This window comes from Chanos chanos, chromosome 6 (assembly GCF_902362185.1).
Source record: "Chanos chanos chromosome 6, fChaCha1.1, whole genome shotgun sequence".
Classification (NCBI taxonomy): domain Eukaryota; kingdom Metazoa; phylum Chordata; class Actinopteri; order Gonorynchiformes; family Chanidae; genus Chanos; species Chanos chanos.
The window spans coordinates 21,328,380-21,346,113 of record NC_044500.1 but is presented as its reverse complement, the minus strand read 5'-3'; the positions used below and the strand labels follow the sequence as shown (position 1 = coordinate 21,346,113).

Here is a 17,734-nt window from a genome sequence, read left to right as displayed (position 1 = left end):
AATCTAATGATCATCCAATTATATTAGCTGAGCAACATTACAAAAATTTACTCTACGGCTGTCTGATGATGTAGTTAAAAACCGTTATTTCAAAAATGTCTTTGTTCGTATTTTGTTGGCATTTTCACACTGAAGCACAATAACACTGTGGTTTTGTTTTGAATTGTGGACATATTGAATAGAGGACTGGAAGACCGTGTGACGGTAGTTTCACTCACCTTGATGTTGGCCGTGTCTCTCTGGCAGTGTCTCCAGGAGCAGGCCATACCCGAAAACGTCCGGTCAGGATGGTCAAACTTATTACTATTCATACTCAGGAAGAATGTGGTAAAAGGCTCCTACAGTGAAACACACACAGAGAAGCACATGCACACACACACACACACACACACACACACACACACACACACACATCTAATGAAACCCCACACTGTGATGCACTACAGGGGATTTTTGCATTGTACTACCTGAGGAGAGTATAGCAGAGAATTAGAAAATATATAGTATAAAAATATTCCTCAGGACTTCTCACAAGCACAGAAGACAAATGCATAAATACAGCACAATCACACAACAACAACAGCAGCAGCAGCAACAACAACAACAACAACAACAATGATAATAATAATAATAATACTAATAATAATAATAATAATAATAATATTTATAATAATAATAATAATAATAATAATAATAATAATAATAATAACTACAACAACAACAATAAACTGCATATGCTCAAACAAGTACGTTCAAAGTAAAGTTCAAATGAATAATTAAAGAAGGGGGGAACGCCAGAACTTCCTATCACCATCAACTCCTCCACAAAACACCCACACAGTCATAATGTCATCATTCCCCAAAGTTAAGAAAAGAAAAGAAAAGAGCAGAAAAGAAAAGAAAAGAAAAGAGCAGAACAGAAAAGAAAAGAAAAGAGCAGAAAAGCGCAGAAAAGAAAAGAAAAGAAAAGAAGAGCAGAAAAGAAAAGAAAAGAAAAGAAAAGAAAAGAAAAGAAAAGAAAAGGGTTGGTGGAGGATGGGTGAAGGGGTGGGTTAAATGGGTGAAGGGGTGGGCTGTTCTGGCGTTGAATTGGATTAACGCCATCTTTAAATATCTATTCTGGTGTGGAACTGGTATAACATCATCTTTAAATATCTGCTCTGGTGCTGAACTGAATTAACACCATCTTTGAATATCTATTCTGGTGTAGAACTGGTTTAACACTATCTTTAAATATCTGTTCTAGTGATGAAGTGGTTTACGTTCATCACGGCGACCACGACTTGGCTTGCATATCTTATCCAACTCCTCATTTTCACATTTAACCTCATAGTAAACAGCATCTAATATAAGTATTCATTTATTTATAACTCCAGCTCTGCCTGCGCTCTCTGATTGATTTTTCTAAAACCTGCTCTTCCCCAAATCTGCAATTATTAACAAAACATTCATTCTGAGAATGAAAAGTGATTTGTTTGGAGTCTGAATAGATGTTACATTCTTTCTTGTTGATTTCTATTAAAAAAAAACCTTTGTTAACAAATGATGGAGTGCTCAGCAGGTGTTGGAAATTTGCAGTGTTGCACAAACATCTCTATGTCAGATTCATGCATATTTATCTGTCAGATTATGGACTGTCTGCGGACTGTCTGTGTTTTCTCTTTTGGCTCTCTGGCTCCATTGCCCGAGGCTGCACTGATTATCTGGCCTCTTGGTTATGGTGCCTGAACTCTGGCTCTAATTGGTTTACGCTCAGGTTTATCAGTCTGGGCGAATGGATCAAAGACATGTCACAGAGATGCTGTGCTAATGATGAGTGAGAGTGTCTCTGAGCTGTCAGAGAACCCTTCGAAATCTCCAATACAATAACTCACAGAGAGAGAGAGAGAGAGAGAGAGAGAGAGAGAGAGAGAGAGAGAGAGAATGAGACATAATTGTACAGTATTTTGATGCAGTGAGGGAAGATAATTAACATGTGTCAGTCTGACGTGACAAAGATGGTATCAGAGGTATTTCTCTGAGCGTTAAATGTTGCTGAATACTTTTGGTGGAGCGTGTACAGTGAGCGTTGATGATTTAAAAAGCGGTCTGTTCTGATGTGTGTCGTTTGCATAGACAGTTTCACACACTGCAGTGTTAGCAGAGCAGTACAAGCTAAACTGAAACAACAGCCTTAAACCAGCCATAAGAGTATATAACTGTTTGAATGCTTCAGAGGGGAACATGTGAACAACATGAACACACACACACACGTCTGAAAATCTCCTTTTCGCAAAGCAGGTGTGGTAAATACCAGACATGAATTTTGGGTCAGGGCCACCTTGTGTCTTAATCAGTATACGGCTGGTGAGCGGGAAAACCTAAACCGTCAGAATGCCATGGGTGAGATCTTGTCCCAGTCCAGACCTCTCTGACGGGTCCAACAGACTGCAGGGGAAGGTCCAGGTCGGAGGTTTACATTAATATTTGTAAATGGGTTGAGAGCTGGACTGTCCATACAGACTTTAAACTGCAGGACCAGGAGAATCCACCCTATGAAATGCATGCTCTCAACTGTCCACGTGGAACAGAGACGAGCGATAGGTCAGAGTATGAGACAGCGCGAATCAGAGTCATGCTGTGAGACAGCAATGGGCATGTTTCTGAGTGCTGAGGAGACGTGTGAATCATTAGGCAGCTGTCTGTATATCTCTCTCACATATGCATGTTTACTGGCCTGTGGCAGGTCCTCACGAGTGCCGTGGAGTGGAACCCACCTCCTGCTCGATGGAGATGTTCCCTGGGCAGATGCCTGCTAATGTTAAACTGCATTTCTGATTGTCTCACAGGAAACGTGATGGTGTGTAGGAGACATCAACACTGTCACGCAAGGAGAGACAGTCGTCACACAGAGATGTACTTTCAAACTGAGATTTACTGACAGATGCGTGATACCTAGGCCCGGCCAGCACAGGACTGTCTGTTAGACTGACAGAGTTGATTGATAGAGATGTTTGATGTCAAACGTGTGAAATGGTTCAGAGTTGAGATCTGATCTGAGTGGAGCTCACATTCAAATCTTTGGCTGTAATCAATGGAAGACCTGTGTCACCATCAAAAGGCAGATTTGCATCTCCGTCACTGGAACATCTCCACAGGCAACAAGTGTGTACTTGCAAGGAAATATAATTTACTTTCACTTCACTTCCTCACACAGGGACTTTATAAAGGAAACAGGGCAGTTAAGCTCTGCAGCACTATAAGACTGCCACTCTGTATCAGATACAGTCATGTGTCAAACACTTCATAATTATAATATATATGCAGGTGTCTGTTTATTCTTAAAAAATTCAGAGTGGAAGATGCGCAGTCTGTGAGAGCTGTAGCCTTAATCTGTCCAGGCTTTCACTTAATAAAACGTTATCAGCACAGTTCAGGGTCATTAGCCATGGAAAGAGACCACTTACTTAGGCATTCTGCTAACTGGACAGCACTTCTCACTTCTTCATTGTAATGTGTGTGTGCATGTGTGTGTGTGCCTGTGTGTGTGTGTGTGTGTGTGTGTGTGTGTGTGTGTGTGTGTGTGTGTGTGTGTGTGTGTGTGTGTGTGTGTGTGCGTTTGTATATGGGTGCGTGTGTGTGTGACCATGTGTGAGTGTGTGTGATAGTGACTTACTATCCTGATGAGCCAGTAGAGGGTGGAGGAAGAGGTGGAGTAATGGGTGTCATAGTGACAGGGTGGAGTCTGCTCATCCTCCCATGATTCATATCTCTCAGCGTAGAAGACAGCACGCTTGGGGTTCAGAGCTCCTATTGGCTAGAGGAAGACACAAAAAGACAGAGGAATTTCAGAGAATGGATGGCCCAAAAGAAATAAGAAAAAACATGCCAGCCACTGAGTTAAACAACAGCCTGCCATTCACTATTCTGCTCGTGTGGAGGAAAAAAGAGTGTAGGGAAAACAAAATCAAACAAACAGAGAATTTGCAGATAGCTTTGGCCAAAAAAGAAAAGTGACTGCAAAGAAATTTTTCATACACTGCCCATCATCAAGCCTCACTTGATCTACCAGGCAATGACAATTTCAGACGCTTAAATGACCTCACAAATACATTTACATGCCTGGACTTTTCATTCCACTAAATCTTTGTAGGCAAGCAGGTTCCATCGCTAGTGAACGCAGGAGTGAATGTTGTAAAAAGAGCTTTGCTGTGCCTTGTGTCTGTGTAGCATTCTTGTGTAGAGTGTGTAGAGTTTGACTGATGGTTTTGCGTGTGGACCGTTTGTGTGTAGCGTAATCATAATGAATGTTTCATGGCCATGACTTTGGGAGAGATCCATTAGCTGCAGTAGAGGGCCAGTAGGTTTTTCTCTGGAGTTTGTCTGTCAGACAGTATTACCTTCCCATGCCCTCCAAACTCTCAGTATTGAGAGAACTAACAGCAACTGTATATTTATGACAATGAGATATCGTTTGAAATGTACTTTCTCCTTCTCTGTGTGTGTGTGTGTGTGTGTGTGTGTGTGTGTCTGTGTGTGTATATGTGTGTTTGTGTGTTTGTGTGTGGGTCTCTGCATCCCACACATACCCGCTTGCTTGTGTATGTTCGTTTGGTTTCTGTGTGTGGAAATCCGAATGTCTCCTGCCAAACGCACAGTCAAATCTGCCCTGGCTTAACCCTGTCTGCCCCAGTTGTCAAACACAGTAAAACTGTGCCCCTTCATCTGCAGTTAAAGTCTTCTTCCAAACTTCTGCACAATGTTCAGTGAAAGTTGGCGTTTTTTCAGACCGCGGAAGGCTCCAACACACGCACACAGATGGTCAATAAAGCTGTCTGTAGAATAAACAATTTGCAAAGTTTCTCATCCTTGGAAAAGTGATTCATCCCCTGCCCCGCCCCGCCACCCCGGCTAAAGATATGAGCCAGAACTCACACGGCCAATGTGTGTGACAGCATCACACAGCAGATAAGCTCACACTCAAACAAACACAGCACTGAGCATGAGAATGAGTTAGAGATGGAAATGAAAATGAATGAGAAGAAACGATAATGGCCCATTAAGGAAGAGTGGTGTGACTTCTGTGTGAGGTAGCACACAGGGCGAATGGATCAAAACTTTAGGCAAGTTTTATCAGCCTAAAAAACAGATTTTAAAATGAAAAACTTCCATTTGGTACAAGTGTTTGTTGCACTTTGATGGCTAAATTTTTTTTTAAATGCATAACATACATAAAAGATAGTTACTGGAGAAAACCTGCCAACAAAGGTGTCTGTCAGGTATAAAACCAAAGTTTAATAATGTACCATCTGACCATGTGTGAATGTAACATGTTAACAACATGTGAACTGCTCTGTTCTTTGATTCAGATATGTAAGAGATGGACATGGAGGCTAACCACAGCACATTGTGATGTAGACACTGAGGAGAAAACCTGTGCATGACTGACCTTCACTCTGATATTCAGAGAAATGTCAGTGACCAGGCCTGGTCAAGACACTTAAATATCACAGCTTACACATTGCTTCTCGCTTCCACAGTTCATGCAAAGACCTCACACTTGTTTGTTTAACCTAATTTAATATGCCAGAAATTAGGTACTGTTTGAAAAAAAAAAAGATATTAAAACTATTTCACATTTTGCTTTGAAACACCTTTGGCATGTTTCCTAAGCTTTAATACCATTTGGTTCCTGAAGTCTCATAATTCTGACACTGCGGATTACCTTATATTACCTTACCATATGGTGACTGTTCTTTTCCCACAGTAATATAATCAATGCCTACAGTCCATTAAAACACCTTTAGAGCTCAAGAAATCGCCCTGTCTGTCTTATCAGTGAGCCACTGTCATTGGCCAGGCTGGGGCGGTTTATTGGCAGTCAATACTAATCTAGTGAGTGGTATTGAGTTGCGTTGGCTGAGATGGGGCCAGTGCTGGGTGGAGGTGGACAAGCGTGTGTGTATGCATCCCTGGGAGAACTGTGTGGCAGGCATGACCAGAGTATAGCATGGAGAATATGGGAAATGTATTACTGGGTAAGTTCCAGCTCAAATAATGCAACAGAAATGTTAAAAACAGAAAATCTGTGTGGAGAAGTCTGGTTTGGAAGGATTGGTCAGATGAACGTGACCCAGGGATGTCAGGGGGCTTTCACCATTTACACATCACAGTTATAAAATACTACACAAAGAGAAGTCAAAACACACTAAATGTAAAGTCAGAGAAGTGGAGTGTAGGTAGATCAACAGATCATTGTACCTCCTATTTACTTAAATATTTAAAAATGCTTATGAATATTTATGAGTCTGTGATTGACAGCTCTGAGTGACCTCCTTCATCAGAGACAGTGGCTGCCAGCTTTACTACTGACAAATGGTTATCATGGTTGGGTACAGAAGTCTCGACTGCAAATAAAAAAAGAAAGAATGAAAAAAAAAAAAAGAAAAGCAGATTTTGAAGTTCCATCACAACAAAACTTTAAAGTCGTATTCTGTCTTTTAAATCCGTCTAATCTTCTTCATCTTCTAGATCTCCATCCAAACCAAGATGTGTGCATGTGTAACAGTTTTCCTTCCCCTCCCTGCCTTTCCTTTCTTCCCTTTTTAATGACTATCCACTTCAGTGTTAGCACGATCGAGCAGAATGAAAGAGAAGTTTATTGAGATCTGGTGAGATTTATGACGTGATAATGGCCTGCCATGTGACATCCACGTCTTGGCCTGATTGGCCGGCCAGCCACAGGAAGTCTCACACACTGTAAAAACACTCTTGGTGGAACCAGTCTGTGCCTCAGCTGTAAGGCAAACCCGCCTAATGGTGAACATGTTGGCTCTAGCAGCGAGATATTGTGCCTGCTGCAGCCTTCCCCTCTACTTCAAACTAAACACTAGCACAACAGAGAGGCGGCACTTTGGTTCTTTTTTTAAAAAAGCAAAAGGACTGTGTCCATAAACAGACAACTGGACAGAGAGGACAATCCTTCACTTTGAAGACTAAAATTTACTGACATCATACTTTCAGTCAGCTGAAAGAAAATGTCCACATTTAAGAAAAAGAGAGGAAATAAGCCAAGCTGAATTAGGCTATATATATTGGAAATGCAAGAATGTGGCCAATGTTCATGTCATGAGGCTGTAATCCAGAGACAGGGTTTTATGGCTTCAGTCTTAAAGTAAAACGACATGTTCTGAGTCATTACCACACAACGCATGGAACACAGAGTGGGGTCTTAATGCCTTCAATCTACGTATACCACCTTAAAAAAAAAAGACCAAATGTGTTTCTTCTGTTTTTTTAAGGGTTCATCTCTTCCAGATCGCCTTCTTCCACAGGAAACTGTAATAGCGATTGATGATAAGAGGGAAGATGTGACATTTTCTCTGAGACGGGAAAGACTTCTGTGGACCTGTGACCCAACATGCTGAGAGTTACATCAGAGTGCTTAGTGTATACATAAATGTGAAAAATATATATATATATACACCACAGGGAATATAGCACAATGACTTAAAAGGGATGACTACCAGGGAAGTTAGTGTAATTATAAAATTATACACGGATTATAGGATTATACAAATGAACTGAATTAAAAAGAAAAATAAACAAAAGTGAAAATAAACAAATGAAACCAAGGAAAGCCAGCTTTTGGGAACAAGATTGATACCTTGGGTTTTCTGGTAATGAACACAAATATTTCATCAATATATTACACATTTAAAAGTAATACGGTGCACTGACGATTTTAAAAACCGCAGCTATGAAGTTTAAAAACATCTGAGGATTTCAAAAAGGCTTTAATGATTTCTCATACACAGACATACACTGCTGTAAGTCCAGTCCTGCAGATACCCCAGACAGTACCTGAGTGGGCAGGATTCTGTCTGACAGACTGCCTCATTAGTGGGAAATTAAAAAGCCATTTGCATTGTTATAGACGGCAAATTTAAAAGAGTCATAAAAAGGCCTTCAAAGTGCTCCGCAGACACCTCCGATTTACCATGAGGGAAAGGAGTGGTTAACCTGCTGTCGTACCACTAAAAGTTAATCTCTCCACTGTTCACTGCGCAACTGCCTCCAGTCCTCCCAGTACTCCCATCTCTACAGCCATATTTTCTACCACAAGACTGAGAACACAAATCAGTCCGACTCATACGCAAAGTAAAACTACGGTTATAATTGGCCCTGAGAAATATGTGCATATTAAAATAAAATGTTATTTTTCATTCTATGTGAGGTCTGTCTACACTGACTATTGCGACTTTGTAAGCAAAATGTACAATGATTAAAACTGCTCACCTGTCATATCATGTCACAACTGGCCATTATCTTTAAAAAATAATTAACTCTGACCTCGCGACCTCTGTACTTTCTTTAAATGCTTGAGATGCATGACATGAGATGTATGCACAATGAGAGGGTGAGAAGATTACTGTATGCGCACTGAGAGGGTGAGAAGATTACTGTTTTGCAGAGTCTGCTCTGTGTTCCTGGGAGATGCATCCACCGCATTCGAAATTGCGTTAGGACACTGCAATGACGTGCTGTCAGGTGAAGCCACTCTTGTTTTCGCTGGCCTCGTCAGCGAGAGAGCACGGCAACTCACACACACACACACACACACACACAGTCTAATGCAATCACACTCCGCCATGTCAAAACAAAGCCAATACACATCCAAAACAGGCTTTGTTTTTGCACTAAGAGCAAAGAGAAAGCAGTGAAGAAAGGCTTTACGGAGAGGAAACACCAGCGGTTATTAGTAGTGGAGTGTCTAAGTGGAAAACACTTTTCTCTGAGGTGTGCTGAAACCCGAGAGCGAACGTGTAAAACATAAGACAGCTGGAAGACTGATTCCGGGATGAGAGAAAAAAAGGTTTTTATTCTGCTGTTGAAAATCGTGCCTGCATTACTTCTTGTTTTAGAGTTCTGAGAAACAAGTCTCTGATGTGAAGTAGAGTCTGACAGGGCCTGTGCTGTTTTATTTGCTTTGGGTAAAAAGAAAAGGTCTTATGGAAAATATAATAATTGGTAATGTGTAGCTGTTTGGGGGACTGTTTTCTGGCGATCATTATGATTGGCCAACTGGTTACATTCTCATATGAACAGTCAGGTGTGGATTATGGAAGATTTGCGCAACTCAAGTAATTATGTTTGCTGTCAGTTCCTCAGTTTGCTTTTCTCACCTCAGTGAGAAGTTTGGAAAAGAGACACTTCATCTAATTTCCTGTCAAAAGCCGTACAACAGAACGACGACTAACGCGTAAAGCCATGCCAGAGGGCATCACTGGGCATGCTCAGTGTGTGACTGAGCTCATGACTATTCGCATTTACAACACACCAATTAACAGCCTCACACCAGACGGCTTCCCCTTTCTATCAGCCGCCTGTCACTCAAAAAGGAAATAATCATTAGATTCTAATAAATCCGTCTGCCACATGAAGGGAGCTGCCAGGGAAGAATGTGCTAGTCCTGGCCTGGGGGCAGAGGGTGCTGTGTTTTCGGTTAGAGCACTCTCACACCTGACTGCATGCGCTGGGACCAGGGTAATTGCAGGTGTGTGGGTGTGGTGTGGAGAATTAAAGAAGGTATCAAGCGGACGCTTCAGTGGCTTTGCACAATGCTGTCCATCATAGCATAGCCTCAGGAAGCTCTCAGCGCTCTCGCTGGCACTGGCTTCCTGCTCAGCAGGTCGGGCTTTCTCTCCACACTGCCCTGCGGCAGGGCCCTCGCGTGTGGGACTCTGGCAACAGCAAATGCATGAGTCAAAGTATTTCTGTTTGCGTGTGTGTGTGTGTGTGTGTGTGAGAAACAGAGAGAGAGAAAGGTGAGAGAGTTTCTTTGGGTGAACCCTCATGCAATATTTGAATAGTGTCCCAGACTTCAGCATGCAACATTCAATGGCATGTACACACACACACACACACACTCACACAAACACTCACACACAAATCTCACACCCTGACACACACACACACACACACACACATAGACACACATACTCACACACACACTCACACACGAATCTCACACCCTGACATACACTGTAAACACATTCAACTCCACATCCCATATATACGTGGATATGTACAGAAACAATCATACTGTCATCCCCACCCTTTACTTTCACTCACACTCACACACACACACACACACACACACACACACACACACACACACAGACACATACACACACACACACGAATCTCACACCCTGATATTCACTGTAAACACATTCAACTTCACATCCCATAAATACATGGAGTATGTACAGAAACAATCACACTGTCACCCTTCACTTTCACACACACACACACACACACACACATACTCACACACACACTCACACATGAATCTCACACCCTGACATACACTGTAAACACATTCAACTCCACATCACATATATACGTGGATATGTACAGAAACAATCATACTGTCATCCCCACCCTTTACTTTCACATGCGCACGCACACACACACACACACACACACACACAGACATACACATGAATCTCACACACACACACGAATCTCACACCCTGATATTCACTGTAAACACATTCAACTTCACATCCCATAAATACGTGTATGTACAGAAACAATCACACTGTCACCCTTCACTTTCACACACACACACACACATATGCACGCGCACGCGCACACACACAAATTTGCCCCAGAGAGCATGCACCCAGTTCTTCCATATATTATTGCGCAAACAGTGGATACCTGGCAGCGTGTGTTGGTAGGAGAGCTATGGGTGAACAGTGGGAAGGTTAGTGCCCTGGGTTAGGCAAGGACGCCTGTCACGGGGCCCCAGGGGCCAGTGAATTCCTGCTAATGAAGGCAGCTCAAGCTGGTAAACAGCATGGGAAGATGTCGCAGGAATACATTTCAATACATCAGTGTCTCCCCCAGGGCCAAAGAGCTCCTCTCAGCCCACCTGGCCCCCTCTGCGGAGCAAGCATCAAAGCCATGGGCAGACAGAGGAAAGAGAGAAACAGCACTGGAGTGAAGGTGCCGAGGCTAAACACACTCTTCCGTCCCTCCTGCTCTTCAAATGACATGTTTAGACACAGAACGGCATCCACACATGACCTCAGTATCTGCGGATAGAAGGTTCTGGATAAATCATCCTGTTCTGGTGTGTCCGGTCCTGATGGGTCGTAAGAAAGGTAAATGCATAACTGAGAGTGAATGTATGTAAGATACAGGAGATGACGAGCCCTCAGGGAGACAAAGCTGCATTTATTCATCTGCATAGAGGGCCAGAAAAGGAGGAGAGAAAGAAAGAGTTGAACGGAAATGCAATTGTTTTCAGGTCAGTGAGTATGTGTTATGAAAGAGACAGAGATAGAGAGAGAGAAAGAGAGAGAGAGAGAGAGAGAGAGAGAGAGAAGAGAGAGAGAGAGAGAGGGAGGAGAAAGAAAGTAGGGCTGCAGAAGGGAAGCCTGGCCATCAAGCTGTGGTTACTCTCTGAGCAAATCTGACAAGATCCTGCAATAAACTACATCTCCCAGGATTCTTAGGGATGTCAAATGGGAAACCTAATGCCACAAAGCTCATAAACCATTTTGAACTCTTACCCCAGTGCTTACGGAGAGCTTTTAATGGCTCTATTTCCACTGGAGTGAGATTTACAGCATGTCTTACTCTGCTCTGTGTGTCTTTGGCCTGTTTAAGGCCCTGGCAGACACTGAGAGAATGTTTCAACATGATCGACCCTCACACAGACAATGAAAAACAAGGCAGCGGACCGTTTTAAATCTCAGAGTAGAGGCCAATCATTAAAAAAGACAGCTGCTTGAGCTGGAATCAGACCTGAGTGCTTTGTTTGAAGGCCCACTTTGCGTGTAATTTATGATTTAATTTTCTAAGTTTATGCGGGAAAAAAAATCTGTTTTGAATGTTGTATGGAAACAACATGGCATGTTAGCAACAATCGTTGAGAACATACAGTAATGCTTTCAGAAATTATGGAATGCTTCAACATGAGACAAGATGAACTGTACCGTCTGCTGTCATATGTCGTCTCTCAGCATCACTCATAGAAAGATCAAGGACTCAGCTCTCTTGGCTGTCTTTGGAAAAATGAAGAAAAATCATTTTAGATGCTGCCGGAGGACCACTTTTAAACTATTTCTCTGGTAGCCCTGGAAGCCAGTGGGTTTAAATCGACAGTCTAGTGTCTGCTGTCAGGGTCATTTGCCCTTCAGTTTGACGTTACAGAGGAGACACGCCCCACAGAGAGGGAAATGACCCAGATCCTCCCGCTGTCTTTAAAATGGGTTTTCCTTTAATGCTTTTGCAAAGAAATGTTCAGCTGCATTGTGTACCGCTATCTTGTTCCGCTGTACTTTGCCATGCTGCGTTACTTCATTCTGTCCTGCATTACAGTACCTATGTAGAGATAATGGGTCAACACTTGGATTTGATTTGAGAGAGAGCGACAGAGAACAATGCTGAAGCACACACATGGTTTAAACCATCAACTCATCCATTAGTTCATCAGTCTGTGGGCCATGCTTTGACTGCCACCGTCCTCCCTCCATTCAAATCCCCCCTTTCCCATGCTTCCACAGTTATTAATACCTCAAGCACTGAATCCTGACCCCTAACATCAACAACACGCCATCAGAGCGAAGTCCCTGTCTCACAAACAATTGGAGAACAGCAGCGTCATCATTAAACTAGAATCGATCTAAACATTTTAGAACACAGTCATAAACATCTAAACAGACCAATATTTTCTCCAAAAAAACCCACTGCATTTTGCTAATGTTTAGGACATTGTAGATGATTCTGTAGAAGGCTATTAGCAAGCACCTAAAAATAACGCAAAAAGCACTGATTATGGTCAGATCCAGGATGGTTTATTATATTTGGACCACACATGGCTGGGATGCATATTTCTATGAACATTCGTGAAAACTGGCAATCAAGTTTCAAGTTTCAAGTTTATTTAGAGCCCAATATCACTGTTATCAGTCTCAAAGGGCTTTACAGGCCACAACAGTCAAAATCCAAACAGGACGGCACCCCCTGACTTAATCCTCATGGTGGGCAATCACTAATTTGAGTCATTTTTTTTGTTCTCTAGTTTCATGCAGTGAATAGAAAATCAACAAAATGCATCTAGTCTTTGCTGCATTTATCAATCATTTCTAGGTGTGGCAAAGGAGCAACTGAGGAGGGACTTTTCACCATGCAGTGTATGATACCAGATCTTATAGGTTCTGAGGATTCTCACAGTTAATTCTCCAAAGTTGGACAACTTTTATAAGAACCATACACTGGAAGTGAGGAGTCACTGCTGATTGGCCGCAGTACAACACCAATCCATCCAAACAGGCAAAGTACCTTTGACAGATCCCTGAAGTTGCCTGGGAGGGTCAGATCCAGCTCCTCTGACTCATAGTTGGTGAGAACCCAAGGGAAAACCGGATACTGGTTTAGGTCGTTGTATGTCCTCCCTACATAAAAATAGAGGAAGAAAAGAAGGTGATAAGAGGGTGGTGGAGAAAATGAGAGAGTGGTTATTGAGATGGAGTGACTGAGCTGCTGGGGAAACTCAGTGTGCGGCTTCCAGTCAGAGCCTTCAGGAAATGCACTATCCATTTCCACAGCACCACTGCATGACTTAACGACAGACAACTCCAAAATTTCAAAACCACAAAACTTTGCTTAATTAACTGTTTTAACATGTTAAAATGTGATAACAGAGTAAATGACTCGTAAAAGGTATTTTAAATACTCCATAACCTTGCAGCTATACCATATTCAATTAGCACACACTAAATTTAAAACATGTTTAATTTTAACTGAAAACTTCAGTGAAACTTCAGCTGATCTTTTGCTGTAGGAATTATATTTGTACTCTGTTAGAAAAACCCATCAAGACAAGTATTTTGAAGTGACATGCTCCTTACGAATTCTTTTTTTCCCCTGTCTTTCTTCTTCTTCTTCTTTTTTAATCCCTTTTATTCTAGAGGCATTTACTATATTATTATTATTATTATTATTATTATTATTATTATTATTATTATTATTATTATTATTATAATTCTCTACTCTTCTAATTATTCTTTATTCCCACATGTCCCATAGCTGAATGGTTCAACAACCCTGGAGCAGATTTTTATAAAATACCGCTCTTTTCATTGTTTTTATTTACTCTATATTTGCAGAGCTCTGTGGATGTCTTAATGCTTGTTTTGTTGCTACATAGCTCTAATTAAAGACATATAAATTCTTTCAGAAGCCATGGCTGTTGACACCAAACTCTCTCCACCAGTCACATGGCCTGCAGGACCAGGACCACACTGCTGATTGGACAGCCAGCAGAGGTAACCATGGAGACATGCGGGGATATGACAGTGCCCATATGCAGCCACGTTACGAGATGCCAGATGTGGCTTTTTCTTCTCTTCCTTTTTCCTTCTTTGCTGTCCTCTCCTCTCCTCTTTGCTCTGTTGGCTTCATCGTGGGAATATGGGTTTCAGATGGCAGAGACTGTCACTGGAAAAGCAGTCAGGAGAAAAAAGCTGCCTGTGAAATCGCTTGTATCTCCGCCGAGAACCAAAACCCCACTGATATCCTTCTGAAATGGAGAAGCTTTCACTGGGTGTGATATGAACAACTTATCAGTGGTGGCAAATGCTCTCTTCTGACACCGGTTCCACAGAGAATCCAAACCTTCACAAAGAATGCAGTTATTTGATTTCTATGAGTTTCATACTAAAGCGAATGGAGGGAAAGTATTACAAAGAGGGTTCTAGTGGGTGTATTTGTCAGGAGGTGATCTCAGCAAAGCAGTGTAACAATAAAAGAAAAAAAAGGAAAAAAAAGGGTTTATGTACGTGTGTGTGTGTGTGTGTGTGTGTGTGTGAGTGAGTGTTTGAATCTGCAGAAAAGCCTTCTGACCCTCCCATTTGAGGGTGCATGCATGTGTGTGTGTGCGCGCACACGTGAGTGTGTGTGTGTGTGTGTGTGTAAACTAAGGGTAAAAGTCATCTGAGGTTTTGAGATGTCACTCATATCTTTGTTGAGATTTGGGATCAATCAGGAAAGAAGCATCGCACCCTGAAGTGATATTTCCTATAGTCCTCTTCACCCTCAGTCTTCCCACATCAGCCCCATCCAGTCCCCGACAGGGCTGTGACTCAGTCAGGCACGCTGAAACACTGTCATCACTCTGATTATTAACTGATATGGAGAACAAATTCCCCCGTTGACACAACAGCAGAAAAATTCTCTTCACTCTCAAATATGTCACAATATTATTAGCACGCAATGCCTTCTTTTCAAAACAGTGTATGAGAATGGGTATTGTGTTCCTGTGCTGTTGACCCCTGTTCCGTTACAGAGGAAGCTGAATGGTTTCATCATTACTCAGTCATGTAAGAGCAGAACACATTTGACTGGCACCCGGGAAACTGGCACATTGCTGTCATACTGTGTAAGCATGTCTTCACTCACCTTCCCTGTAATTCTGGTCTTGTGCTGTTAGTTTTGACTATAGTTAGGGGTGTATTGTATGTCCATATTGAGTCAGTAATAAGCTACTTTTTGTCTTCTGGCTGAAACAAAAACATGACAAATTATGTTTTATGCAGAGTAATATTTAATAGTGTGTATGTTATAAAGATTTACCATTTCTGTGATTATATATGTATATATGTATATGCTAATTAGTCTTCTCTCTATTTAAAGGTCTAATACAACTTCTATATGTAATCACATTTTAAAGCAGATCAACTTAACTCCTTTTTTTTTTCTCCTGGTATTTTATCCATCTGCTACCTCATCTTGTCAACCGAAAAAGCTCTGCCTTAGAGCTGACAGTTTGTTTTTTTCTGATTTAATGACCTGCAGCTCTGAGCGTGACTCGACTTGACTCTTATTTGATTCTTATTTGTTCACTTCCACAGAGCTGCTCTGCTGGTTAATTAAAATTACACAATAAGGCTTCATTTACACACAATCATGTGTGTCACGTTATTTAGTTTATTTAAGTTACAACATTCAAATATCAAATTCAGTTACAAATTTGACATTTTGACGTTTGACAGTTATTCCTTTATTAACTGAGATCCGGTTTCATAACTAACGTAAACTTATGGAAAACTTTCCAAACATTCACAGTCTGGGTGGTTCCCATAATCTCTGATGCCATCTGAGGTATGGTTACAGTAGCATGTCAGATAGGGACCAGGCAGTCCACACAAAATTAGAGCTCTATAACAAAGCTTGTGTATCTGCCACCTTTTTCTGTCACAGAAACACTGCAAGATCAGCAGCTCATTAACACTTTGCCTGTTTTCCAGATGACATTTTCTTTACCTGTTAAACTGCGTTTTTACTGATCATTTTAATTAAACATTTTTCCAACAAGCTAAATTTCAAAAGTGGAGTTAACACCAAATGTCATGGCCAGCACGATTCCTAATAATCATTCTCATATAGCACTGACGTTAGACTGCTTCATTACAATTGAGAGGACCATGTCTGAACTCTGAGGAAAAAAGATATAAAATGCCATCTGTTTGATTTGTCCTGAGAATGTATTCATTTCTGAGACCAGTGTGGGGTCAGCTCTGAACTCATACCATCTATCAACACTATAATGCACATTAAATATAAATGTATTCATGAAAGTGTGTGTGTGTGTGTGTGTGTGTGTCCTTTATAAAATGTGTCATAAACTGACATATCTAATGTCTAGTCTAAAAACCCTTCCCAAAAAAAGACCTCTTTCAAAGTGACATTGTGTGGCTGTCATATACAGTTACTTGTCTGTAATAAGAGCTGCAGTTGCCCTAAGAGACACACCTGTGGTTTATTAAAAATACAGCCACAGAGACCAAAACGTCCTCTCTTTCCCCATGATTCTGCGTTTCATAAGAACAGCATGCCATTATTTGGCATAGTGAAGATGTTGTTATTGGCCAGATTTCTAGCGTTGGTCCTGACCAGGTCAGACGTGATAGTGTGTGTGTGTGTGACTCTGTCAGATGGAGAGGAAAGCCTATATAACACAGGTTAATGACACAAGGTGGAGGAGTAGGCCAGAGGAGGGAAAGAAGGAGAGAGAGGACAGATATGACAGCAGTAGGGCCTGGTCCGGGCGACATGTTAATAATTGCGAAATAGTGTTTAATTAGGAGGGCACCAACTTCACACTTACACCTCCTCCTCTTCCTCCCTGTCTGCAGCACAAGCCTTCCACTGACATGTCTGTCAGCCCAGGTCATTACCGCCCAGTTTTAATGAATTTTTTCCTGTGTTCCTACTCTGACTTACATCTAATTAGCTGACAATAATGTTTCAAACTCACACAGGAGCTAAATATAAATATGCATGAATACGCAGTGAATGCATGGATGACAACCCTCAGTGTCAGGAGCAGTGTGTGTGTGTGTGTGTGTGTGTGTGTGTGTGTTGCTCTCGCCTAACGCAGTTCAGAGACTATCACAGACTTTGCGACAGAACCTCTCAACTCTACTGACACGCACTCTCACACTTGGAGAGACTAATTATCATGAAAAATTTGCCGCTTCTGTGTCCTGTAACAATGGAGTATCTGAGCGGAAGGAGGGTACAGTTTTTCTTTGCTTCAAAAGAAGACAATCTGAAGCTGCCAAAAAAACAGGTTCTTAAAGAAATCTGAAGTAAAGGTAGAGTGTTTTCGTTATAGAGATCCAATAAAAATGAACACATATAAAAATATTCGGAGAGAGATGAGAGAGACTCAGTT

General features: G+C 41.6%; 1 protein-coding gene across 2 annotated transcripts in view; it reads right to left on the bottom strand.

The window, feature by feature from the left end:
- Positions 1-17,734, bottom strand: part of nbeab (neurobeachin b) — a 253,431-nt gene that overhangs the window by 28,474 nt on the left and 207,223 nt on the right. For both annotated transcript variants that reach the window (XM_030776247.1, XM_030776248.1), the window contains 3 exons: positions 13,339-13,451; positions 3,656-3,796; positions 219-338 (listed from right to left, as the gene is read on the bottom strand). In XM_030776247.1, the coding sequence (XP_030632107.1) occupies positions 219-338; positions 3,656-3,796; positions 13,339-13,451 (374 nt within the window). The remainder of the gene's footprint in view (positions 1-218; positions 339-3,655; positions 3,797-13,338; positions 13,452-17,734) is intronic.